This window comes from Colobus angolensis, unplaced genomic scaffold, assembly GCF_000951035.1.
Source record: "Colobus angolensis palliatus isolate OR3802 unplaced genomic scaffold, Cang.pa_1.0 Scaffold61, whole genome shotgun sequence".
Lineage (NCBI taxonomy): Eukaryota > Metazoa > Chordata > Mammalia > Primates > Cercopithecidae > Colobus > Colobus angolensis.
In genome coordinates this window covers 8,521,598-8,549,114 of record NW_012119710.1, presented here as the reverse complement: position 1 = coordinate 8,549,114, position 27,517 = coordinate 8,521,598, and the positions used below count along the sequence as shown (strand labels likewise).

Below are 27,517 nucleotides of genomic sequence, written 5' to 3'. Positions count from 1 at the left end.
ATAGGGCTGAATTAGATAGAAAAAGTAGTTCCTCAGGACACTTTGCTGCCATCTGCTGGGCAATTGTGAAAAGTACACAAAAAGTAGTTGGAGCCTCAGATTTGCATAATTTTCCACCAGCACACTCTTGTGTGAGGGTGTTTTGTGTGTGGATGTGTTTGTGTAAATGCATGCACCCCCAACTATAAGAAAACATATGGACCATTTAGCACTATTGAAGATATGAAGAATTGAGATGCATAATTCCCTCCACATCTTACCTTTTTCTTTGGTCTAGCAAGAGTGGTACCAGAAAGTCACTCGAGTGGTCTTGAGGATTCTAGGTGTGCCTGTGGGAAAGTGTTGGAGGGAGGAAGTGAGCAGGGTGTCCAGCTATGGAAGGGTAGTCTAGCTCTATCATCTAGGAAAGCAAGGCAGGAAACGATGGAAGAGGAAGGAAAGGAAGCTCGTAAGTCTTGATGAGATTACACTGTCAGACATTGTTCTAAGTGCTGGATGTATATATTTTCTCATCCTGTCACCAGGGGGTACTATTATGTTTAACTATCTCCATTCTGAAAACAGAGAGGAAGACCCCAAAACGTTAAGGAAGTTGCTCTAGATAATTTTTTATGTGTTTGAAGAAGTAAATAGGCTTCTGGGCAGAGTACTCATACGTCTGGTCTGCTGGGTTGGATATCAGTGACCTTTCTGAGCCTAGGCTGACCCTGAGTTTCAGGATCCGTAAGTGGCCCTACGCTCTAAGACCAGACTTGCCCACATCAGCAGCCTCTCTGCCTTGGCTTTTGAAGCTGTGGCAGAAACAAATGCAGGTGGGCAATTGTTATTTTCAGTGAGTGAACGCAGGGTCTTCCTTTGCTTCTGCCCTTAAAAATAAAAATAAATCTTCCAAGCCAGCTGCAACTCTGCCATCATACTTGCCCTGAAGACTGCAGTAGAATGTCACCGACAGGTCATTGCAGGATCCTGAAACTTAGGTCTTTGTTTCCAAAGTTTGGGAAACACTCATAGTGTCTGAACATGGGGTGAGAAGGGAAAGGAAAACTGGGTTGTTTATAACTGTTGGGAAACAAAAATGTGCTATGTTTTCCTGAGGTTTCTCTTCAATTGCTTTCCATTTGAGAGGAAATCTACTGCGTGGTTAATATGAAGTATCTCTTAGGCAGAAAGTTTTCCTTCCCATGATTCTGGAGGTTATGGTTCCTTTACACTTTATGACTCATACATGACATTTTGTACTGAAAAGAGTACTCACTGTTGTTTGAGGGGGGTTACAGTGAAACACACAAAAAAGCAGGAAGGCAGAAGATCAAACGAGGAAAAACAACTATATATATTTGCCACTCAGGGACTTTTATACATTGCAGAGCTGTATAAAAATGGTACATTAAATAATAACAAAATAACTTTGAGTTTCATAGGAGACTTATGTTTTCTTCTTTTTCTTTCCTGTATTCCTTCTTAAAGGATCAGATTTATAGAAAGGTGAGATGATAAATGATTCAAAATAATTTATAATGTTTATATGCTAATTCCAAAAATTTATAAACATAGATAAAAGTACAGATAATAATAAAACAGATATCTACATATTTCCCCCAGTGATTCAAGTGACATTATCATTTTATGTGATTATTTAGTTTCACTTTTTTCCTCCCTGCAGAAGTAAAATGCTGCAGGTAGCCCCCAAAGCTTTCCCTGTCTCCTCCTCCCTCTGCCTCTTTGTCCAGAGGTATCCACAGTTAGGAAGGAACCTCCTCTGTCTCTAGCCTCACACTTCCTTCCAGCAGAACTTCCCATAGAGAAACACACCTGTTTCTTTCCTCTCCTTAACCTGGTTCTCTTCAGGGAAGGAGGAATTCTGCACAAAGTTGCAGAGTTTGGAAGGAGGGCTTGAGCTTGGATGGCTCAGCCCCTTTGAGTTTCTTCATTTGTTTTGGAGACAGTCTACCTACTAGAAACCACTATCATCTGCTCTTCCCTTCCCTCGCTAGGGTTTGGAAGACCTCCTCTTATGGGAGAGGCCTGGGGTGATCCAGCTCTGCCAGTGACTCGTTGCACATATAAATTGAATTTCATCTGGCCTTGAACTGAAGAAATGCTTTTCCTTCAGCATATCAGAAATGAAGTAGTATTTTAGTTTTTCACCTGAGCATTTGCTGTATCTTATTTTGCAAGTCACTGTAAACATGGGACTAGAAGAAAGGGGTATTATTTATAGTCCTAGTCCCTTAGTTCTCCTAAAAACATATGTTCAAAGACTAGGAACTTTGAAAAATAAAACAGGCACTTGGGGAGACTGATGCATCTCACAGTGCCAGGAGGTAGACAATCCTAGGCAGACAGGGGCAGGTGTCTGGTGAACACCACCTTTAATCCAAAGAGAGTTTAAAGCCTGAAAGCAAAGCTACAAGTCTCAGATAAATCTGAGGCTGGATTGAGAACCTCTCTTCCCATTTGGCATGCTTTCCTCTGATTGGTCCCCACCCTTCACCTATTTTACGTGTACCTACACTTCCATAATTGGCCTTTTACGTTGTCATGCCCACTTTTGAGTGGTGTCTTTGTTGTAGCCTTTTTTGCATACTCACAAACTAATCAGCCTGTACTCCTCCATTCTGAGCCCATAAAAGCCAGGGACTCAGCCACATGGGAACTGCCCACCTCTGGGTGAGAGAGACCACCTGACTTTGGGTAGGGGACCATCCTTGTAACCCCCTCTATGCTGAGAGCTGTTTTGTCGCTTAATAAAATTCTTCTCCGCCCTCCTCGCCCTTCAATTGTCAACATAACCTCATTCTTCTTGAACATGGGACAATAACTCAGGACCCATTTAATGTGAGTACTAAGGCTGTAACACTGTGGCCTTCTCCCCTTTACCAGTGCAGGGCAGCCACCCCATGCAACAGGAAGCAGTAGCAGGACCAAGCTAGTGAGTCCATTGAAAGAAACAATGGCCATAGCCTGGCCAACATGGTGAAACCCTGTCGCTACTGAAAATTAGCCAGGTGTGATGGTGTGCACCTGTAGTTGCAGCTACTTGGGAGGCTGAGGCAGGAGAATTGCTTTAACCGAGAACATGGACGCTGCAGTGAGGTCCTCCAGAGTGTCCTGTTGGTCGAGGTCCAACTCCACAGTAGTGGTCTTTATGGTAAGCCAGTAGATGAATACTTTTAGGATATCTACATGGGGTATTTGGGACTGCTGCCAGTAGCCAAATAGGTCTGCAAATTGCTGCTTTTTTGTGTGTTTTTTTTGAGGGAGTGGGGACAGAAAAGAAAAGGTCAAAATCTAGACAATCATCTTTGTGATGAGAGGCTTTGCTCCTTTCTGAATTATGCCCAGGAGTTTTGTTGGTTTCGCTTGGGTATCATTAGGTCCTTGTATCTTGCCTGTGTTAAAGGCCTAGCTGTGTTGCTGCATGTGGATCAACAGGGTATCTAGTCCTTGTTGGGCAGTGCCTCTGTCTGAGCCCACCAAGACACCATCAATATAGCAGAAGGACAGAGCTCTCTTCAGCAGTGGGACTGTCTGTAAACCAGGCCCATCTCTGCATGGCAGACAGCTGGGAGCTTAGGTGGCCTTGCCTGTGCGTGTGCTCTGCTGTATTGGTGGTGGCTGTTCTCAGGTCACTGTGAGGGATGGGGTCTGCAGAAATGTGGCCATGTAGTGCCCCTCTCCCTCACTAAGTTCTACAGGATTGCCTTCTTTATCATGCTTACCTCTGAAGTCTGCAGTGAAATATTATTAAAACACCCACACACTCTCGGTATAATTACACCTTGGTAATGATATATGTTACACTGTGAGATCATATTTCCTTGTGTTTTAAATATGATTTTTCAGAGATCGAAGAATATCTGAATATTTTCCTATTTCTTATTGCTCTGGTTTGGTTTAGATCAAAATCTTTTAAAATAAATTTGTGAGCATTCCCTTTTTTAAACAATCTTCTGAATATTTTGAATATTTAAATTGTCTATTTTTTAGTATCACATAACTCACTTCTCAGGGCATAGTGTTTTATTTATTTAGTCATTATTTAATTTTATACGTATATTTTAAATATTTCTTCTAATTATTAATATATTTAATATTTATTTTTAATAGTAAGTATTCTGTATTCAATTTTATTTTGATTACTAACATATCAAAGTTTAAATGTTTTATGGTATATTTTTCTTTCTACTCACCATGCTTTAATTTTTTAATTTTTTCTAGTATCTTTTATTCTATTAGACTGACAAAATTTTGTTTAATTTCCTTCTTATTCCTTGGTGGAAGACCCAAGAATTGCCCTATGGATTAAACAATTATAGACCATTGGCATCTAGGTGCTCAAATTAGTACCAAATATTAAGTGGGCTCCTAGAAGCTGCAATTTTTTAGTTCTCATGCTGGATGTGGTTGTAGAGAACAATGCACAAAGGCAATCTTCCTGGAGAACAGACCTGGAGGTGGCTCAACTGTCTGGCCAAGAAACACATGTTACTATTTAGAAAGAGTTCCCTGTTTAGACAGAGCTCCCTTTATATTCCAGTGCAGCGTTAAGTGCATGAGGTTTTTGGCTTGACATCCTCTTGGGAAAAGCTGAATGCCTATCATGTAGCTGTTATCATTGTTGGAAGTATGAATCAGAAGAAAGTGTCCTTGGGCATAGGGCAGACAAAGGAATGACCTGTAGCATGCACTTGTTGCCTGCCCAGAATCCATATTCCACTTTCCTCTTTCCAACAGTCTGTGAATTCTGACTGGGGATCTGTGTAATTCGGAGGACTGACTCCGTTCCTCCATCCACTGTGCTCTGGCTCTAGGCTAAGTCAATCACTGTTTTTCACTCCCATTTTCCACTGCAATGATTGAACCAGTGTGGACATATAACCTTATATGGTCTCATCAGAATGATTCTCAATAGTCTTGTTTTGAAACTTCAGACAAAAACACTATTCTTCCAAACTGCAGGATGATAAATGGATGTAAGGCCCATACTTGATGTGGAAATTTTTGCTAAGAGGTGGGAAATGGGCCTAAGCATGAAGCCAACACACAGTAGAGGGTAGAGCTAATACACTGCACAAGTGTACACAAGAGTATGGGCTGGAGTCTCCATGATGTCTAAACATCTAAACCAGTAGTTCCTATCTTTTTGAAGTTTGATTCAACTCTGTAGTATTCAGATACATTAGCCTACATATTCTGTTTAGATTTTCTTTGTATGATAATGTACTTCTCCCTTTTCTTCCTCCATTTGCATTTAGAAACACACACAAAATAATTTATTTAATGTCACAAAGACCACTGTTTCTCCAGTTCAGATTGCAATTTAGATAGGTATTAGTCCATTTTTACACTGCTGTTAAAAACATACCTGAGACTGGCAATTTACAAAAGAAAAAAGTTTATTGGACTTACAGTTCCACATGTCTGGAGAGGCCTCACAAACATGGCAGAAGGTGGAAGGCACATCTCACCAGGAGGCAGACAAAAAAAGAGAGCTTGTGCAGGGAAACTCCCATTTTTAAAACCATCAGATCTCATGAGACTCATTCACTACCAGGAGAACAGTGCAGGAAAGACCCAGCCCCATAATTCAATCACCTCCCACTGGCTTCCTCCCATGAAACGCCAGAACTGTGGCAGTTACAATTCGAGATGAGATTTGGGTGGGGACACAGACAAACAATATCAGTAAATGATCAAAATCCTTTACTCTTGGCCTTGGAAATGAAGGATGGAAAATGAGAAGGGAAAAATTAAGAAAGCAGGCTGTTCTTTGGAAAAATAACGGAAAAATGATTTGGAGAGGGGCAATAAAAATCTTTATCTGGACTAATATATGAAAAACACTGACACAACCAAGTAAAAAGTTGAGCTCACCTCCCACTAAGAATTTTGGCTCTTCCTAATGAATACTTAGTTTTTCTAGGCTGTAGGAAATTGATACTGAGTTGAGGAATCTTGATGAATACATCACAGGCTGTGGCATTTAATGCTGCTGTTGTGCAACTGATTGTGCAAAAGAAATATGTTAATACACTGCGTAGCATTGATATCAAGTAATTACTCTGTCTACTATTGCTCTGTCATCTTATTTTGCTCTTGTTCCAAACTCACATATTTTTCCGTGTCGCTATGACTGTTTTTCCATGAAGACGTGTTTGAAAACAGATTTGCTACAGCAACAGTTCTCTGCTTCACACGGGAGGGACTCCTAAGTGACAGCCACTGTATATGTGAACAAGGCTGCCGTTTTTGTCCCACCTTTCTAGAGTTATCCTGGGTTTCTATTCCAAATGAGCTGCCATTCAGGATTATTTTATTCAGTCAATATTTATTGAGTATCTGGCGCATGCAGCACTATGCTAGAGACTAGCAATACCTGCGGAAGATAATGTCCCTGCCCTTGAACACAGTACACAGGGAGCATCGTGGGAGCACAAAGGTAAGATACGGTGGTTAAACTTCTCTCGGAAGAGGAGGCTCCATTGAAAATTAACATTCAAATCATGCTTTCAAAGAAGAGCAGGTGCTTGTAGCCATACGCATTCTAGGTAGGGAGATCCGTGTGCAGAGACTAGAGTTCTGAAACGGGTTGGCTTACTAGCACACCTGGAAACACTTTGTTGTTATTCTATCACAGAGGGAGAGATTCAGTTGGGAGAGAGATAAGATCCTGGATGTGCAAAACGAGAGATCTACGGGGCTTTGAATGCTTCCTGGAGACACTGGGCTTTGTCATAGAGACAATGTGTAGCCAGAGAAGGATTCAAGCAGCACAGTGACAAAATCCCATTTCTGTTCCAAAGGTTCCTATTATAGTGGTGAATGTAAGGGTAAGGAAAGGCAAATAAAGGTCAGAAAATGCAAAATAATAGGACAAAGGATGGAATATTAGGCAAATAAAATGTCTAAGGAAAATTCTTAAATATGACAAAGGAATTCATTTATAATAACATGTTTAAAATCTTATGATCAAATGATATACTACTAATAAAAAATTTGCCTAAGAGTATGAGAAACTAACAAAAACATAGTAATCATGAAAATTTTTAACAAATGTAAGTTTTGAGGAATGTAAGCCAAAAAAGATGATTTGAATTATAAAATACTTGAATGAATCAACACTAAAGAAAGCATGCTTTTTAAGAATCCTTGGTACATTGGCAACAATTGGCCATGTATCCATCCCAAATAATTAAAACAAAAAATACAGGCCATGTTAACTAGTCAATTGCAATAAAACTAGAACTAAATAATACAAATATTTGTAACCAAAATAAGATTAATTTCAAGCCCAATGAATACTTATAGATTTTTAATTGTTAATAACCAGGTTAAACATCTAAAGTGAATATATTTTGTTCATATGAAAATGAAAATATAAAATATTTGGTAATTCGCCTAACTGAAAACATGAAGAATTTATATGATAAAATGTACACATTTTTTATTTAGGAACATAAATGGACACTTGATTGAACTGACATGCTTCTGGTTGTCGGTTATTCCAAAATTTTTTCAGATGTAATATAATGTACTTCCAAATAAATCCCTTGTGGAACTTGACTTAATGATTTTTATGTTCATACGGAATGAGTCTTAACTAGCCAAAAGCATTTTATTTTATTTTATTTATTGATTTTTTTGAGATGGCGTCTCACTCTGCCACCCAGGCTAGAGTGCAGTGGTGTGATCTCAGCTCCACCTCCCAGATTCAAGTGATTCTCTTGCCTCAGCCTCCCAATTAGCTGGGATTACAGGCATGCACCACCATGCCCGGCTAACGTTTGTATTTTTATCAGAGATGGGGTTTCACCATGTTGGCCAGGCTGGTCTTGAACTCCTGATCTCAGGTGATCTGCCCACCTCGGCCTCCCAAAGTGCTGGAATTACATGCATGAGCCACCACACCAGGCCCAAAACCATTTTAATAAAGAGTAGTGTTGAAGTAAGGATAGTACTGTGTGAAATTAAAATGCAGTGTACTAATACAAGTGATGTGTTACTTGTGTTGAAATAGACTGAATGACAAGGAAATGAGACTAGAAAGCCCAGAAAATAATTATGTCTATATACAAATATAGTACTACAACCAATGTAAATAAATGTTGAGTGTATTTTTTAAAATATATTTTAAATCATAGACAGAAATACAGTTAACTCAATAAGTAATAATCCAACAAGTGGTTAAATGTGTGTGTGTGTGTGTTTGTGTGTGTGTATTGTAAACTCAAAAGTATCTGAGAGAAATGTGAAAGGAAAATATATTGGTACTCCCAAGTCACTAAGCCAAAAGGAAAAGTCAAGCAGGGAATTTCTTATGGCAAACCTTCCTCCCATTCTATTCCTAAAATAAAAATACCTACTAAGATAAGCTACATACTTCCCTCACAAGGAATTTCCTTGTGGAAAAGGGCAGACAGAATTCAAAGTCATGCCTCTGCTCACTGAGATAAATGCAGAAGTGACTGCCTCCTATGGAAAGTCTAATCAGAAACTCAAAAGAATGCAGCCATTTGTCTCTTACCTACCTATAATCAGGAAGACTTCTTGGGCTTTGAGTTGTCCTGCCTTTCTGGGCAGAATCAATGTACATCTTACACATATTGATTGATGTCTCATGTCTTTCTAAAATGTATAAAACCAAGCTATGCCCCAAAGTAGGGGCTGGAGATAGGGGTTCCAGGTCATAGGTATATTGAAACATTTTCTGGCTGGCAATTGATTGAAAGAGTTTATCTAAAGACCTGGAATCAATAGAAGAGGGTGTCTGGCTTAAGATAAGGAATTGTGGAGACCAAAGTTCTTATCGAAGACTCCTGGTAGCAGGCTTCAGAGTAAACAGATCATAAATGTTTCCTATTGGACTTAAAGAGACCGTTCCATCAGTCTTGAGGTCTCTATTTTAATGTTAATGCTGGTCAGCTGTGCCTGAATTCCAAAGAAAGGATGGTATAAAGAGGCATGTCTAACCCCCACTTTCCATCATGGCCTGAACTAGTTTTTCAGGTTAATTTTGGAATGCCCTTGGCCAAGAAGAGGGTCCATCACTTGATTGGGGAACTTAGAATTTTATTTCTGGCTTAAAATATATACATTAGGTCCTGCCTCGTATTGCTTATTCTATAACCCCAAATACATAAAAGATAAGAGTTGGAATAAATAATAAAATGCCAAATGATTTAAAAAAAAAAAGAAAAGTGTCTGTTTCCTTGTTGTCACTTAGAGTTTGGAAGCAATTTCTACACATATAAAATAGTTTAATTATCCAAAAATTTCAGCATTTTTTAATTAACATAAAAATCTGATAAACAATTCAAAGGGCAAAGCCAAATTATAACAAGGGATAAATATAGCATCTATAACAAGCCACAAGAGAAAGAAATACAGAAAAAAATATAAATGGATGAAGTGCATGACCAGACAATTTAACTAAAAGAAATAGACATGGCCATGCATTTATGCATGAAAAAAATGGATTTGAAAGCAAATAATTTGCATAATGAAATAAACAAAAAGTGATGTATCTTGAAATGCAAAAAACAAAAAAAAAACCAAGAAAACAAAAAACAAAACAAAATAAAAATAAAACAAGTGGTTGGTGGAGAAAAGCTCCAAGAGTACTGCAAGAGAAACAGTTAAGATATGGAAGTCCCTGGGAAAGAGGAACTCTGGGGAATGATTCACACCCCACATAATGTGGCAGGATTACTGTCCTCTAGGGGGAGCCTTTGGCTAACAGACAGCCGGCTCCTTAAATATCAGGTTCTGCTGTTAGAGATTTCCACGGTTGAGTTAAACACTTGTTCTCACCTAAACCCAACCACTTTCCTTCCAGAGGAAGCTGGGGAAACTGAACATGACTGTGAACAAGTTATAATACAAACCTGTGCAACCAGAGAGTATCTCAGGGAAACTCTCCTAGAAAATCCCGACCAGACCCTCTTCACAGATGGGAGTCCTTTTGTAGAGGAAGGAATCCACAAGGCAGGATATGCAGTAGTCACTGTAAATGACGTCTTTGAAAGTGTGTGTCTCTCTACAGCCACAAGCGCTCAATTAGCTGAACTGATAGCTCTTACAAGAGCACTTGAATTAAGCAAAATAAAGGTAGGTAACATTTACACTGGCTCCAAGTATACTTTCTTAGTTCTCCGTGCTCATGCTGCCATTTGGAAGGAAAGACACTTTCTTGCTGCTAATGGATCTCCTATAAAATACCACCAGGAAATCAGCGGGTTCTTATCCTCAGTTTTCCTTCCATGAAAGATAACAGTGATGCATTGTAAGGGACATCAAAAGAGAAAAGATGAAGCAGCCAAAGGAAATAGGTTGGCTGATCAGGCAGCTAAGTCAGCAGCAAGGAAGCCTCAAGACAACTATGGACTTCAAGCCCCTCTAATCTGGGAAGGCTCCACAGAGAAATTAAACCTCAGTACTTCCCTGCAGAAATAGAATGGGCCACTTCTCGAGTGTGTACTTTCCAGCCCTCAGGATGGCTACAGTCAGGATGGCAAACTCCAGTTGCCAGCCTCCGGTCAATGGAAAGTCCTTAAAATCTTTCATCAAGCTTTTCACTTGGGAAAGGATAAAACTTATCAATGTGCCGAGAGATTGTTTTCAGGAGAGAACTTACCAAAAACAGCCAAACAGGTTGTTAATGCTTGTGAAGTCTGTCTTAAAAATAATCCCTTCAACAGGTGGCTCCTTCCTCCTCAAACCCAAAGAATAGGAAGCTATCCAGGGGAGGACTGGCAGACAGACTTCACCCACATGCCAAAGATGAGGGGCATCCAATACCTCTTGGTATGGGGAGATACTTTCACCAACTGGGTAGAAGCATTTTCATGCCATACAGAAAAGGCATCTGAGGTAATAAAAGTGTTAGTTCATGAAACAACTTCCCACTTTGGTCTACCTAAGTACCTCCAAAGTGACAATGGCCCCTTGTTTAAGGCAGCTGTCACATAGGGATTCTCAAAGGCACTAGGCATACAGTATCATCTGCATTGTGCTTGGAGATCCCAGACCTCAGGAAAGGTAAAGAAAACAAATGATATTATCAAAAGACACCTCAGAAAACTGTCCCAAGAAACTCACCTTCCTTGGGTTACTCCTCTCCCCATAGCCTTACCGTGGGTAAGAAATACACCTTCAAAATTAGGTCTGAGCCCTTTTAAGATGCTGTATGGATGGTCTTTCCTTACCAATGATTTTCTATTAAATTAGGAAATCTCTGAGTTGGTTGAGCATGTAAAATCTCTGGCTCCCTTCCAGCAGGAATTGACACAGTTAGCAAAAGTCCAACTCCAAGAAATAGGATTACCTTTCTTTAACCCAGGAGATTTGGTATTGGTGAAAGCTCTTCCTCCTCTCTCTTCCTGACCCCAAGCTGAGAAGGGCCCTACACTGTTGTTCTTTCACTCCCTCAGCAGCAAAAGTTACAGGTATTAATTCCTGGACATATCACACTCCAGTCAAAGCCTGGAAAGCGGAGAGAGCAATCCTCAACAGCCCAGAGGAACGTTCTGGATTTCAATGACAAAATATAAGAGGTCTTAAGCTGAAAATCATAAAAGATAAGTAAACAAGCAAGGGCTACCCATCTTACTCACTCCCACCTTTACCTCACCAGATACTTGTCATTTCAACATTTCCTTTTGAGATTCGCCACCAGATATTAGAACTTCTTTTTAACACACATTTGCAGGGAGATTTTAATTATGCATGGGATTACATTTGTAACTTCATAGAACCCCAAGGAGAAATTCTATGTCTTGGCGAGTAAAAGTTTTAGATGGAAATTCTCTACTATACCACCTTTGCGGGAATCGTTATACGCACTCTACTATTTGCAATACAACTATGCATTGTGGCACCTGCAATGTGGAATTCCGGTTGGAAAATTCCAATTACTGTAATATTCGGCCTAATTATCATCTTTATAATAGAATTAATATTTACTGGAAAACTTTTGCCAATTATCTACTACACCCCCTTTGCGGGAATTGTTATATGCACTCTACTGTTTGCAATACAACTATGCATTGTGGCACCTGCAATGTGGAATTCCGGTTAGAAAATTCCAATTGCTGTAATATTCCGCCTAATTATCATCTTTATAATAGAATTAATAATTTCTGGAAAACTTTTGCCAAAGTTAACACTAAAGTTACTCTAGCCACCCATTCAATGACATTTATGCAAAGAAAAATGTTGCTTTTATGTTAACACTTCTGGTAAAGTAAGCAACACCTGGTGGAGGCAGACTAGTATTACAATTCATTAAAATGACTAACAGGTATCAAACTCTACTGGCATGGTTATGGCCTATAGTACCCCTACTAATAATGGTAATCTTAATACTCATATTCAAACCCTGTATTCTAAACCTTCTTGTAAAATTTGTCTCTTCTGGCCTAGAAGCAATCAAACTTTAAATGGTGCTGCAGGCAGAACCATACATGGATACGCCTTTCTTCTGAGGACACTTAGATTGAACTCAGGAAGAGCCCTAGCTGCTGTCCCCACTCGATGCCCCTTTTCAGCAGGAAGTAGCCAGAAAGAGCCATTATCCAACACCCTCTAACAGCAATTAGGGTTACTACTCCTGAGGGGAGAAATAATACAGGAGCTAAAAAGAAATTATTTAAGCACCTAGTGAGGGTAAGGGAGTTCTCAGTAAGATTTTCCTTTTATTAAAAAGCAGCTCCCAAATTATTTCTTGTCTAGCAAAAGCAGCCTAAAAAATCAAGCTGCAAGAATAGATAAGCAAGCTGGAAGCTTGCAAAGGTGAATGCCAGCAGCTGTGCCAATAGAAAGGGGATACTTGGAAGCCAGGTATATTAAACATGGAGGTTCCCTCTTCCCTTTTCTTTGTTACCATGTGTGCAACAAAAAAGCAGGCAATATGGTGCTGGCCAGGTGGAGACCCCATCTGCATGATAAAATATTAGGGTGGGATGGCCAGCACTTCCCATGCTATGTAAATGGCACACCTGGTCCAACCAATCTACTTTGTCTGATGTAAATCAGACACAACCTCCTCAAACTCATCTGTAAAACGAACCTCATCTTGCCCCAAACCCAGAAACCCATTCAGGACCCCTTCCTCTGCAAGAGGAAGCTCTCTTCTTTCTTTTAGCCATTAAACGTCTGCTCTTAACTCACTCCTTGTGTGTCCATGTCTTCAGTTTTCTTGGCATGAGACAATGAACCTCTGGTATTATCCCAGACAAATGACAATGCTTCAGTGGTCCTCTCCTTGGTGGAAGATGGCACCATGTGATTAATAGTGGGGAGGTGGATTTTCAAAGGAAGGACATTCTGTCTTTTCTGTCTTTCTCTCCCTCTCTCTTTCTCTCACACACACCTGTTTACATTCTTTTAGGCAGAAGATGATATTCTGTATTCTGTGCTCATATAACAGTTAGTGTCCTGTATATATCCTTAATTTCATTGTCATCTCTGTTTTCCTTATTTGCCTATAAATATCTTGAAGCCAAATCATATATCTTATTCACTTTGGTAGCCCTGGCATCAAGCATAGTGTCTGGTATCCAATAAGTATCAATAAAAGTTGAATGTCCACAATAGGCAAATAAATGAAAGAAATGGTGTGTGTCAGTAGGGGGTGCAAAGGACAGGGAGAAGACATAATGAAACAGAATTTAAAGATGAAGCTAAAATCAAAGAAACTGACAGTTCCATTTGAGACTGGAAAAAAAGAGCAGAGAAACTCTCTGAGTATCAGGATATCTGATATAGTGAGCATGAAGTATGACCCCTGCTACAGAGGGTCAGAGCAAGGGAAATATGACAACATCTTTCAAAGAAATGGAGCGCATGTAAAACTGAAATACTTTTTTACACGTGTGTGTGTGTGTGCATGAGCAAGGTGAGGCTTAACATTTATACTCAAACAACTAGTCTTTCTCATTTTGAAATAAGGAAATAAGTATGAACTGGTTGTCTCTTCATAACAGATAAGTATTCCTGGTTAGCATTTGTTCACTCACTAGTTTTGTTTGAATATTGGTGAGGAGAAAATTGAGTTAAAATTTGGGTTTATGTCTGTCATTGTTGATTTATTCCGTGTTTAAAGGAAAAAACAACAAAATAAGTGTTAAAATAAAATATGCACTCAAAGATTTTATTTTGAAGCCAGCTACCTTCATACACCCTGAGACTTCATTATGGGGTTTGCCTTTATGCACTAATGAGTAAAATATATGGGATAAATCAGTAGCACCTGTGACAAAAGAGTCTGCGCACCACAGCAAATCAGTGAACTCCTGTTGACAATTGAGGGGTATAAGAAAAAGCTGTATCCTTTGCTTCACCATAATCCATTGAGTCATCATTCTGCCTAGTTTTCTGGGACATGTCTAAGACTATTTGGCTAGTCTAGTAAATGGTAATTTACAGCCCCCTGCTTTTGCTGGAGTCAGTATCAGGCAAAGCAAGAGATCCCCAATGAACACGTATCATAAATGACAGTGAAATGCTTTTTTAAAACAAATATTCATTACTTTAAATGCTTACATTTAGGAAACTCAAGTTCACTTTTTTATAATGGTTAGGTTTTCCATATTATCATAAAAATCAACTTTCCAATTAATATTTCTCCCTTTCTTTCCCAAGAAGTCAATAGCTCTTCATATCCAGCATCATGAGTCATCTCTGGGGACAGGAGTAACTGTGAGGCAGGAAAAGCACACTCTAGAAGAAACAAAGTATGTTAGGTCTTCAGACTTTACTCAGGTTCAAGATAGATGCATATATGCCATTTTTCCAACTGTATACAGAGAATTCTTAGCTCATCCAAGATAAGTAGAACAGATCACTAGGTTCTTCAAATAATTGCAATTTGTCAGTCTAGTATTCATTCTATTCTCTGTAATGAAATTCTGGATAAATCAAGGCTTTCAAATTCAGTTTTAAAAAGCCATCAAGTCCATAGGGGTGTTATCTCTTGGAATTTGATTCAACAGTACATTTTTAATACGCCATTTAAAAGGAAAAAGAATTTTAAAATCACCAGGAGGGAAAGCAGAGCATAAGACATTCACTGGATCCAGTCACATGTGTAAAGGCCCTTTACCAGGTCAATACTATTAAAGAGACTAGTGGTTGCGGCAGAAATTGTTTCTGCTTAGAAGGGAGGCAAGCCCGGTTCTAGTGTCCTCAGCACAGGCACAAACTCATAGCATAATGCCAGGCAAGTCATTTAACTTCCCAGAGTCTCATTCCCTTCGTTGACAAAATGGGAAGATTGAACCAGTTGATTTCTCATTTGAACTATTTTCATATCCAGTGAACTCTCAGCTTGTCAGCTACTCAATTGCCATCTGCTTTTCTTCTCTGTCTTCCATCACCATTTAAACGACCTCCCATGTGTATCTCATGACTGACTGATTGTCCCTTCTGCCACTCTTGGTGACATACTCAACACAGTGCAGAGATAAGATACACTAGGCAAGACTAAGCGAGGCTGGCCAGCGCACTCACCCAGGGAAGTCAGACAGAGTCTGTTTCCACCTCAGCACAGCAGTGAGCACAGCTAGGCAGAATTCCAGCAGAGTGCAAATCAGCATCAGAGACAGAGTTCCCTGAAAGTCAAGAAATAAAATATCGGTGGTGCTTGGGTCAGCCCTAGCTGAGAGGTGACCACAGAGAAGAAGACCACCTCAACCGTTAGAGAATGAAGTAACGACACCATCAGGAAAACAAAACTGCTCTTCCTCACAAATGTCTTAATTCAACTCCTTCACTCATTCATTTTCTTGAGAAGGGAAGATGAGTAGTAACTAAATCAACTAATCCACTTCATCCTCTTGTTTCTTACTTCTTTGAGATGTAGATAGTTCTGATGACATTGTTCACTCAGTAAGAGAGCAGAGTGGTTTAATAACTAACAGGACTGAGAATCAGCAGCTCTGTTCTAGTCTCACCTTTACTGCTGAGTAGCTGTGTAAGCCTGGACAAGTCTCTCTCTTTCTCTGGCTCCTGTTTTCTCATGTATCAGACATGCATACTAACATTTATTTCTCAGAGATTTGTGAGGATCAAGGAAGTTTTGACTGTGTAAGCCCTTTGTAAAATTCAGTATTGACATCCCTGTCTATGTCTCTGAACCCCTTTGGATGTTTTTTATTTTTATTGTTGTTTATTTATTTATTTGGTGGCTTTAAGACTTGGAAACCATGAAGGTAGTAAACTGTCAGAGTTGCTAATCACCAACATCAACTCACAAGGATGGATTCTACCATTTCTGTCCTGAGACATTCTTTGTGTAGAACTGGCCATCTGATAATAAAGGGAGATAATTTGATCACATGAACTTTTGTTTTGTGGTATTTACACACAGTTAAAGAGAAGGTACACCTTGTGTTCATTACCTTAGAAATAGTTCCAGCAAGCAAGCTCAACAGAAGCTCTCTTATTTCCAATGTAAAATCATCCCATCATCTTTATCACTACCAAATTTCTCTCCAGAATTTTTCCCAAGGTGGAATTGGCTGTGCCTGGTGTTAATTTGTGCCAATTACTGTCAGCCTCATTTGCATGCACTTTTTCCTCATTATACCATTACCTTGGGAGGAAGGCCTACTTTATAATGGGTGCTGTACAAGCATGACTTTGACCAGACCTTTCTATGCGTCCGTCTTCCAGCTGAATTCTTGGCTGATCTCATTTTTATGATTGCAGGACAATAAATATTCTGCAACTTTTTTACTTTTATGTTGCCTGTTTTCCTCTCAGTATGTTGCTGACCATGCACATACCCCTTAATCCTTCAACTTCAGACATACTATTTCTGTTAGCCAAACTTAATTATTTTTCTTCTTCCAAAGAGAGAATTCTCCTGCAATAATTATCAGTTACATTCTCCATCTCCCTGTATTTCTTTTTTTTTTTTTTTCTGAAACGGAGTCTCGCTCTGTCGCCCAGGCAGGAGTGTGGTGGCGCGATCTCGGCTCACTGCAAGCTCCGCCTCCCGGGTTCACGCCATTCTCCTGCCTCAGCCTCCCGAGTAGCTGGGACCACAGGTGCCCGCCACTTCGCCCTGCTAATATTTTGTATTTTTAGTAGAGACGGGGTTTCACCGTGTTAGCCAGGATGGTCTCCATCTCCTGACCCCCTGACTCCCTGTATTTCTTATCTCCTGATTTAATGTATCACACTTCCTTCAGCTATAACAAAAAGCAATAATAATGCTACCGTCTCACCTGATTAGTATTATTCATTATTGTAATCATTGGAAGGAGAAGCCCCTACCATCTAACCCCCTATTTCCTGTTCTGTTTCGTCTTTAGTCTGATGTCTTTTTAGACCAAACTGACCCCCTACCGCACACGCATACCACGTTTCCTTGTTGGCATTTTCTGATCACCCGGGTCTTTCTGCTCTGTTTGCCGATCTGAATTCACCACTCTATGTACCAACATTCTCAGTCTGACAAACTTGTAATTTATGCCTCCAAAATTAGATTAGTTTAATAATTAAGAAACTCTACAAACAATAAGTTTTAGTTTTTCATCATCAACCTTATTTGACATTTTCAGTTCCACTCTATTAGTATGTAATCCCCTTAATCTCATCCATGCAGTCCCCCTTTGATTTACATAACCTTGGCCTTCCTCCATATGCCCAAACCAGAATCAACAGAGAGATTTTCAAAGGAAGGAATAATAAGAAATCAAGGCTTTCAGAAACCTCATAAAATTAGAACACCCCATCTAAAAAATGCTTACAGCCAGACTGGCTTTGGCTTTATAGCAGTCCGTGGTGTAAGGCGAATTATAGGCATCGTAAGAAAGAAGTCTGGTTGATATGTTCCTTTTGTCCAACTCACACTGCAGTGAGGCAGGATTTAATGCAGCCAGGTTGACAGACAGGAGAATGAAACCCACCATGGCAGACAGAGCACTCAGAATGCTTCCAGCCAGGCTGCTATGCACCTGAAAGAGACATGCTGGGTAAGGATCATTCCCAATGAGCTACGAATTTCTCTTACCCCTTTTTGCCATTACATTGCAAGTTATTCCCTTATCTGTCTCCCTCAGGAAGGCTGGGAAGGATCATTTTTTGCTGTATGCCTCTCCATTGTCCAGCAAAAATCTCAGAATCTGCAACGTAAAACTTGGCTGAATGAATGAATATATGAACTGGTTCCCCTTAAACAGGACCTCAGTGGTGTGGTAGAGAATGTTACTCTCCTAAACTCTTTCCCTGGCACAGATAGCAGGGCCTCCACTAGGCTTGCCTGGAAAATTACTATGAGTGTGACCAAAAGCAAAGATGACAATATACCAGATGCAGTTTCTCTCTTGGCCAACTCAGAAATCCCTCGTGCGAGCATCAACCATACAGAAAAGGTGGATGGCGTATTAGCATGGTGCAAAAGTAATTTCGGTTTTCACCACTACTTTCAATGGCAAAACTGCAATTATATTTGCACCAACCTAATAGCTCACTCTTGAGTGCCCATTGCCTCTCTCAAAAGCACACCTCTTAAAGATGAGTAAGGGGATGGTTCTGAGTCTCAGGCAGACCCTGGAACCTGGGCAGGCATATGATTGGCCACATTGAGCGCAGTATGGGGTGGCTGTGGGCAGAGGTCTAGGTGCAGGCCCAAGGATGGTGTAATGTGTGGGAGGCAGTGGGAAGTACAGGAAAAAGGTCTAGATTGTGTGTCAGAAAATTGAGGTCACAGTATAGACCTGACCCAGCTTGTTCCCTTGGGTACTCAGTTTCTTGGTTTTAGTTCCCACTCTGGTTCTCATTTCTACATTTATGAAACGAAGGGAGTAAATAAACTGACCTCAGAAGTGACTTCCTTTACTCCAACTCACACAGAAAAGAGAATTGAGCTAAGAGCATTCTGAAAGCTATAGTTACAGGTAGGCAGGCTCCAGGGCACACCCCACAGCCGTACAGTAGAGAGTTATTTAATCCCATATGGGCACTTCTTCTTTTAGGAACTCACCAGTTGATGCTCTGGGACCCCAATTTCCCAACATAATGACTGACTCTATACTCTTGGGCCTCCTAGTAGCCAATAGTAGTCTAGATGCCTAGAGTATATATTTCTTAGAATAAGCTAGATTTGTCTTGAGATGGCACTCTTCTTCAGTCTCAAAAAGGGCTGGTACAATGTGTGACAAGAGTAGAACTCACTAAAGCCTCGATGTTTCTGGTGAGTGTGAGCCCACCCCAAGACTACATCCTGCATCCTTGAGCTTCCGGCGTGTTCACTGTGGGATTGTTCTCTGGAGTAAGAGGCCCATATATTTCCCCCTAAAAGTTTGAAAACATTACTCTTGTACGAGGCTACTCAGTATGGTTTCCAGTAGCTACATGGGCAACCTATATTTGAAGTAAAATGAATTAAAATTTAAAATTCAGTTGCACTCTCCATATTTCACATCGTCGATAGCCACATGTGACTGCCACATTGTACAGTGCAGCTCTAGTGCATTTCCATCATCATAGAAAGTTACATTTCATTTCCATCATGGACAGTTATATTGCACAGCACAGATCTAGTGGTCTGGATTGTAACTGAGGGTTCCAAATAATAATTAAATACCAACGAGGGAAAGAAAGAACTGGCATTTTTCTGGGCATTCTCTCTGACTTCCTCGTTGGCTTTGGGAGATTTTTGTAGCCAGAGGTTCCAAATTGAGTTTCTGTGCAATTAAATGATAGGACATTCTCTCTTATAATCTGCAACATCAATCCTTTGAGGGATATAGGATTAAGTGAATACTTAATGAAACTTTACAGACGAGAAACACTTCTTGTTATAATCCAGTTTTTCTCTCCCTGCCAGTTCCAACTCTAGTTTTTGCTGGAATAAGGGATAAAGGCAGGTAAAGCATTTTTTTTTTCTTAGCCAATACAAATGACTAAGGACAACTTTTAGGGTGCAAGAATTTATACTCAAACAAAATAAAAGTATTATCTTTCTGGTGAGATAGATGAAACAATGAGAGATAGTACTGCACATAAACAGCATATTGACTCATTTTTTTCAAGGGTGGTAACACTTTGGGCTTAAACAGTGAACCCCAACAAATAGGCCTCTTTGTAACACTGTCAGCTCCCTTGCCATTGAAAACCTTAATTTGAAGGCCAGTTGTCACCAAAAGAGCATCATAAATAAGCACAATTTTTCTGTGATAGATTCTTGGATACTGGCTGAAAGGATATTATAATTCCTTGAATGCAGACTTTGATGTAGGGTGCAATAATTGGAGAAATGTGCTCTGAACAAGGATACAGAGGTTCCAGGCCTGGCTCCTAACTCTAACAACTGACTGCTCTGGAATTGAGTTTTCAACTTTTCAAAGTAGAAAGACTGACCTTAACGAGTTCTGTCTAAGTTTCATTTTGATCCATTGGGTTGTGGGTTACAGTTCTCATACTCACCAAAATCTTGGTTAACCTTTTCTCTGTGATAATTGATAGAAAGCCAGAGATGACAAACTAAGATAAAAGAGAAAATGATGAGGTCAGTTTCCATGTAGAGAGTAATTGCGATGTTACTACCACAATATTTATAGAAAACTCTCATGGGAAAAACCCTGGGGAACAAGTTGATCGATGAGGTAATATCCATTTAAAGACATAGATTTATCCCGTTTGCCCCTATAGTTTTCAGATAGCAACAGAAAAAAAAGATAGCAGAAATATATCCAAATACACAAAGTGAGTATCTTAACAGCCAGGAAATAATATTCATTTTCTTAATGAAATGAGAAAATTTTGGTTTAAGATGTTCTTTAGAGAAGGACATGAAAACAATGGTATGGAAAGAGAAAAGAATTGGAGAGAATCATGTGGTTTATGTCCATCGTTATATTGATGTGATGTATCACGTTTGATTATATATGTTGAACCATCCTTGTATTTCTGAAATAAATCTCACTTGATCATGGTGAATGATCCTTTTAATATGTGGTTGAATTCAGTTTGCTAGGATCTTGTTGAAGATTTTTGCATCAATGTTCATTAGGGATATTAACCTGCAGATTTCTTGTAATGTTTTTGTCTGGCTTTGATATCAAGATAATGCTGGCCTCATAAAATGAGTTTGGAAATATCCCCTCCTCTTCAATTTTTTGGAAGAGCAGAAAAGTGTTGTTACTAGTTTTCTTTAAAAGAAAATAAAAGATGGGAAAAGCTAACAGATATAGGTCAGAGACATGGATCTTACATTGCTGGCTCCCCAGGTTAAGGTAAAATGGTCAAGGAGAACAGAAGGAAAGACAAGAATGGATGGCAGAAACTTTCAAGGTTGTGTTTACAAAATGAAAGAAATTTTTTTTCATCCTCTAGAGTATTCATGATCTACAGATTTAGAGCCATTAAGGAACAGAAGAAAGGGGGACAAACACCAAAGAAATATTGTGATTCCTGTAACCCAGGCATTTAGTTACTTGTCTATATAGACAAATGCCAAGTCTATAAAATATGGACTAGATGCCTCTTCAAAGGTGGACTGTGCTTAGTGACTTGCTCTTAAAGAATAGGTTATAGAAAGAGGAGGGAAAGAAGTAGTAACTTTACAGAGGAGAAAGCAATAGTAACTTTAGTAGTTAGTAGTAGTAACTTTACAGAGGAGAAACCTTTACAGAGGAGAAACCAGCAGTGGTCTGTTGACTGTCTTTCCTCCCACAACCTTCTTTTTTTCCCCATTTTGGCTTCAGTAAAGCTCCATGATCAAGGTAAATTGTGTCAGTGACAACATGCTGATATTTTTCTGATGTTTAGACTTGGGTGAATTTTTGGCTGATGATAGCAGAGGTGAAGCACCATTTTCTAAACATCAGAAAAATATCAGACAAACCCCAATTTAGGATCATTCTGTAAAAATCTCAGCCAGTACTACTTCAAACTACCAAAGTCCTCAAGCAAAAGGAAAATCTGAGAAAATCTAGAGGAGCCTGAGACATCATGACCAATTGTAATGCAGTGTAATGTAGTAGCCTTGCATGGATCTTGACATAGAAAAATATCATTTGTGGAAAACCGGTGAGATCCAAATCCAAATGAAACTTCTGTTAATAAAAGAAGACAAATGGATATGATAGACAAACAGGTGAACTTCCTGATGCATCAAATAAACAAATGTAAAACAAGAGCTAATAAGTGCAGGAAGTTGAAGGAAAAAACATCTATTAAGGAGAAGCTTAATTATGAGAAAGCCTCAATCTAAGAGAAGGCAGTTCTTTGAGAAAAGGACTACTAAGTCCTTTTGAAACCCCAGAGCTGCAGCTATTTCAGAGGAATTTCCAGCCCACCACTGGAACACAGACATCTGCTCAGCCTTCCCTGGGAATCCGTCAATGCAGTAAAAGCATTTTCAGAATGCTCAGAGGTGTAAGTTCGCCTTGCTCCGTGGTCCTACAAGCATCTGTGTGGTTTCTCTGTGAGTATATGATGTTTTCCATTGATGCTTTTTTTTTAAATATAAAAAGGTCCTTCCCAACTTTATCCTAATTCATGAATGTTTTGCCTAAACCCAGAGAGAAGTCACTAGCTTCATCATAGCTCAAGGTGATAAGGTGAAAAATAAGATGATCTTCAGAAGAAATGCATACTTGAGTCTAATGAGAAATTGATCTAAAATCAGGCAACCCCTGCCATCCTACCCCACTCCATCCTCCCTGAACTACACACACAAGAGAACAAGTTTCACCATTGACTCCTTGCTCCCAGCAGATCAAACATAGCAAGGTGGCAGGTGTAGCGTTTAAGCTATTGACATCTCCCTCCCCTCTTCGCCCCATGCTTCCCTCCTCAGAAACTACTCACCAACAAGGGTCCTATGAATGGGTAAGCAGACTTCAACAGCACAGAAATCACTTGGGTAAAATTTGGAGAGAAGGAAGCAGATACCAAAATGATTCCCAAGCTCAATACCTTCACACCACACAAGATCTGAATAGTCTGTGGGAAGAGAAAGGAAGATTGAGGATTAAAACCAGCATTTGTAAAGACATGGCCAGGCTGGGCACGGTGGCTCATGCCTGTAATCCCAGCACTTTGGGAGGCCAAGGTGGGTGGATCACCTGAGGTCAGGAGTTCGAGACCAGCCTGGCCAACACGGTGAAACCCCATCTCTACTAAAAATACAAAAATCAGCCAGGCGTGGTGGTGTGCACCTATAATCTCAGCTACTCTGGAGGCTGAGACAGGAGAATTGCTTGAACCGGGAGACAGAGGTTGCAGTGAGCTGAGATTGTGGCATTGCACTCCAGACTGGGTGACAGAGTGAGACTCCCTGTGAAAAACAAACAAACAAACAACAACAACAAAAAACAGGACTTTTTTGCCTCTCCCATGGCGCTAATGCATTATTGCCTTCTGCAGGATCCCAGTGAGGATACAAACCCTGTGGAAACTCTGGAGTGAGAAACAAGAAAAGACACCCTGGAGGGTGTGCGGCTCTGCCACAGAAGCCACAGTCTCGGGTGTCTGGCAGGTGCTCAGGAAGGCTTCTGCATTTCTGCCTCTCAGGGCCTAGTCTGCTCACGGCTCCTGCTTCCAGCTCACAGCAAGTGCTGGAATTTGCTTTCCCATCTCTCAGGACTTCTGAGTCCATGACTAGTAATTCTCTTTCTACCTCTCTGAGAACAGGGGGCACCTGGAAGCCCTCACTTTCTCTGGAGGATTGACGGTGCAGAAGTCCCTCCCCTCATCTCCCAGACTCCACTGGACATGGAGTTTGCCCCCTGGTCACCTCCTTGGCAAATGCACTCCGCAACTCTATAGCTGAAGTTCCGGAAGCTCTATTTTTTATTTTTAACTTTTATTTTAAGTTCAAGGGTAAAGTGCAGGTTGGTGACATAGGTAAACTTGTGTCATGGGGGTTTGTTGTACAGATTATTTCATCACCCAGGTATTAAGCCTAGTACCCATTAGTTATTTTTCCTGACCCTCTCCCTCCTCCCATCATCCACCCCCCGAAAGGCCCCAGTGTGCATTGTCCCCTTCTATGTGTCCGTGTGTTCTCATCATTGAGAGGCCGTCACCCTTAGCAAACTAACAGGGACAGAAACCAAATACTGCATGTTCTCACGTCTAACTGAAGCTCTGTCTTAGGAGGTAGTTTCCCTCCTGGACGTCCACCTCAGAGATTCACAGCTCTAATATCATTTACCAAGAAGTCTTCCAGACCTTATGTCACATGAGCCTCACAGAAACTCACGTGATTGTACATGAGGCAAGGAAACCAGTCCCACCAGGCCCTGAAATCCAGTCAAATGGAGTGTCTCACCTCAGATCACATAAGTGCAGAGGCAATTCTAGAAACCAAAACTCTGCATTTCCCTCCCAATCCAAGATAGATCCCTTCTTTCTCTCCTCCCTTCATGCAATACAGCTTCTTTAATAAACTCTGGATGAGAGGAGAAACAGACAAACAAAAGGCGAATATCATTTCCATTCTCAAAAAGGTAAGGAGAAAAGAGGGAGAGAAAGTATATTTTTTCTGTAATTTGTAGTAAGGGAAAAATTGCTTGCAAAAAATCAGTGTGGATTATTAAGCATGCAGTTGTGAAATACAGAAAAATGTATATACAATGTATAATTATTTACCACCATTACTTTTGTAAAAGAAAATATAGAGAAGCACTGTATTGCACCAATATAAAGACAACAAGAGAAAATCAGTTCCTCATCTTCACAATAAGGGAAAAACATTTCTAAGACAACCTCTTGTGCAAAAGTTCTGGAACAGTTTTCTCCAAGTGGCTTCTACTGCAAAGTCCCTCTGGCAAAACTTAAGGGTCTCCACACTCACAATGGATGTCCAGTCCCAAGACATACATCACCTCTAGGCACTTCCCCCAACCCCTCTCCAACATGTTCTGAATTAGATTTACCCCAATAACTTTGACTTCGGCCTGTAGACGTTTCTTCAGGCTATCCTGCCCCTGGTTGGTGGGTTCGGGTTTCTCTGCTTGGGAGAAGCTGATGACATTTGATGGGAGCAGTATCACGGTCTCATTGGGAACAGGTTGTGATGTCATGATGGTGTTGCCAACTATGGAAGAAAAAATAGATTCAGCTCTTAAAAAGTACAGAGCTCCCAGGTTCTGGCTGCAAAACTGGTAAGTCAGTTTCTGCCAGTTAGTCCAGACTTGGCCTGTCTGTTAGAGAAAGAAACTGATAGTATGGAACAGTGAAAACCACACAACCTTGGTTTCCTGAGGATTTTTCCATAATGTTTGGCACAGTCCATTATAGATAATAAACACATCACAGGGTGGCAGCAACATGAATCTTGAGAGGCCCCAATGTCCAGAGGCAAAGGGTCACACAAAATTTGCAATATGCAGCAATGTCCCTTTGCCCAGTCCTACTGACAGCAACTGTATTGCTATTTATTTGATGAATTTTTTAGACAACTGCACTCTGCTCATTTTTTTGTCTATTAGCATTCATCTTAAATATGTTTATCATATGTTACTAGACATGCTCTTAGTTCTTATGCAGTGGTTTTAATCCTTACAACAGCTCTGCATGTTAGTAAGTTAGCAAAAACATGTAATAAATAAGAGCACTGAAAATAAAGTTTGAGTTACGAATGCAAGTAATATACATGCTGCATATATGTGTGGCATAGAGTTAATGCTGAAGAAATATTTGCAGTTATCCTTATTGTTCAACCCTGTTCACATGGCTGGGAAGCTGTAAAACCAGTTTTGGATCTCGGCTTTCCTTGAATCTGAAGCCTCCGCATAAATCTCTAGATCATTCCACTTCTTCCTACCTTCCCACCTGGCAATGCCAGCCTGTGTCTGAGTTTACTCAGATTGGAGAAGCAGCTACATGTAGTGGTATGAGAACAAGTCTTGGAGTCATAACACATAGGCTTGCATCCTGGATTCTCCTCCGGTTAGCATTAAGACCAAATTGGCTGTGGCATTTGTTGCTGAGCTCAGCTTGGATCTCTTTTCACTGCACCATTCTCAGTCCACAGACTGCCCAGTGTGCAAAGGGCCTAAGAACATTTGAAGAGACAAGACCTGTGCTCCCATTAATTACACAGTCTTAGGTAAGTGACTCACAAAGATCATGCAGTTAGAATTCAGAAGAAACAGAGTTAAAACCAGATACTCCTCCCATTTGCCCACTCTATTTCCACAGTGCTCTAGTGTCTCTTAACTGCTGTCAATGAGTTTCAAGTCAAATTACTCCTCTAATGATGTCACAGCAAGGGAGATGAGAAAAGACTTTCAGCATTATCTACCTGTGGCCATTGATTCCAGCTGAATCCTCAGAAACTCCCAGGAGGGAGCTAGAGTCTGTCTGGGTTCGCAGATAGTCCCATCAATGATTTCTACATACCTTCATCTTCTGAAAGTCATCAGCCCTTTCTTATTCCAGTGTTTGCAGCCATACAGGATGTGCAACTTACAGGTTGTAAATTTGTGAAATATGCCTGCACTTCCTTTTCTATAAACTTCTAGCAACTTCAGGAAAATCACAAAAAGAACCAACTTATGACTGTGAGAGTTCAGGCGTCACAGAGTTTTATGTGTGAATTGCCACTTTGAGACTTACAAGTTCCCTGTTATTCGTCCAGTCTGGTCTTGGAGCCTCATTTTTCTAATGTGTTAAATAGAGGAGCAATACCAACACTGGAGAATTGTCGTAAACATGAGCAAAAATGCTTATAAAACACCTACGCTGCTTTGAAGCTTTCAATCATATGTAACTAGTAATAGTGATATTGCTAGTCATCATAATATAGATAAATAACAATATTCCATCGTATATAAGTAACCATAATAATCACAGCAATAATGATATTGCTTTCAATTAACATTTAATATATGGTTAATATATAGCTAATAATATATATAGCTAATACATAGCTAATAATAATATATAGTAACATACAGCTAATAATAGTAATATAGAATACAGAAAAAGCTTTCCTAAAAACTTTTTTGTTTTGTTTTTTAGTTTTGTTTTTCTTTTTTTTTCCTAGTTCCCCAAGCTCTTGGCAGGTTGAAAGCAGCCTTTCAACATCATTGCCCAACTGCTGCCTACTCTAAAGTCATCTTCTTCCTCTGGCTGCTCTCTTTCTCTAGCAACATCTTTGCCTTCCAGAAAGGTTGGGCCCCTCTAGGGAAGTATTGAAATATTGAAATGGAGAAGGAACAAATGGAAAGATTCAGCAGGACCTAAATGAATTCAGCAAACTCATATGCAGGCTGGTTTTGTGAGGACAGAGCCACTGTGCCCCTTCAAACCCTTGGCTGGGCATTCTTTTGAAGCTGACCTCAATGTATCAGGCAAGGAAACCAGAGCCAGCCAGGGTAATGGCAAAGCCCCACCCTGCCAGCTTCCTTCCTCCTTTCCTTGGAGGAGCTGCCAGAATGAACCCAGAAACACAACCTGAACCATCACCGCCACCTCAGAGGGCCATGGGTTCTGCACTTAATTCCACACATTAACTCTTCTGTTGAAGAAAGGAGTTAAGAAGCACCATTCA

At 40.1% G+C, this 27,517-nt stretch overlaps 1 protein-coding gene across 1 annotated transcript; it reads right to left on the bottom strand.

Annotated features, from left to right (window-relative positions):
- Nucleotides 1–14,507: 14,507 nt before the first annotated feature.
- Nucleotides 14,508–26,498, bottom strand: MS4A6E (membrane-spanning 4-domains, subfamily A, member 6E). The gene is given in 8 exon segments (XM_011963530.1): nucleotides 14,508–14,694; nucleotides 14,697–14,698; nucleotides 15,511–15,611; nucleotides 17,757–17,963; nucleotides 20,437–20,493; nucleotides 22,825–22,959; nucleotides 24,897–25,057; nucleotides 26,435–26,498. Coding segments are annotated over 7 exon segments (765 nt in total). The 5' UTR covers nucleotides 25,044–25,057; nucleotides 26,435–26,498; the 3' UTR covers nucleotides 14,508–14,578.
- Between the last annotated feature and the right edge of the window lie 1,019 nt (nucleotides 26,499–27,517).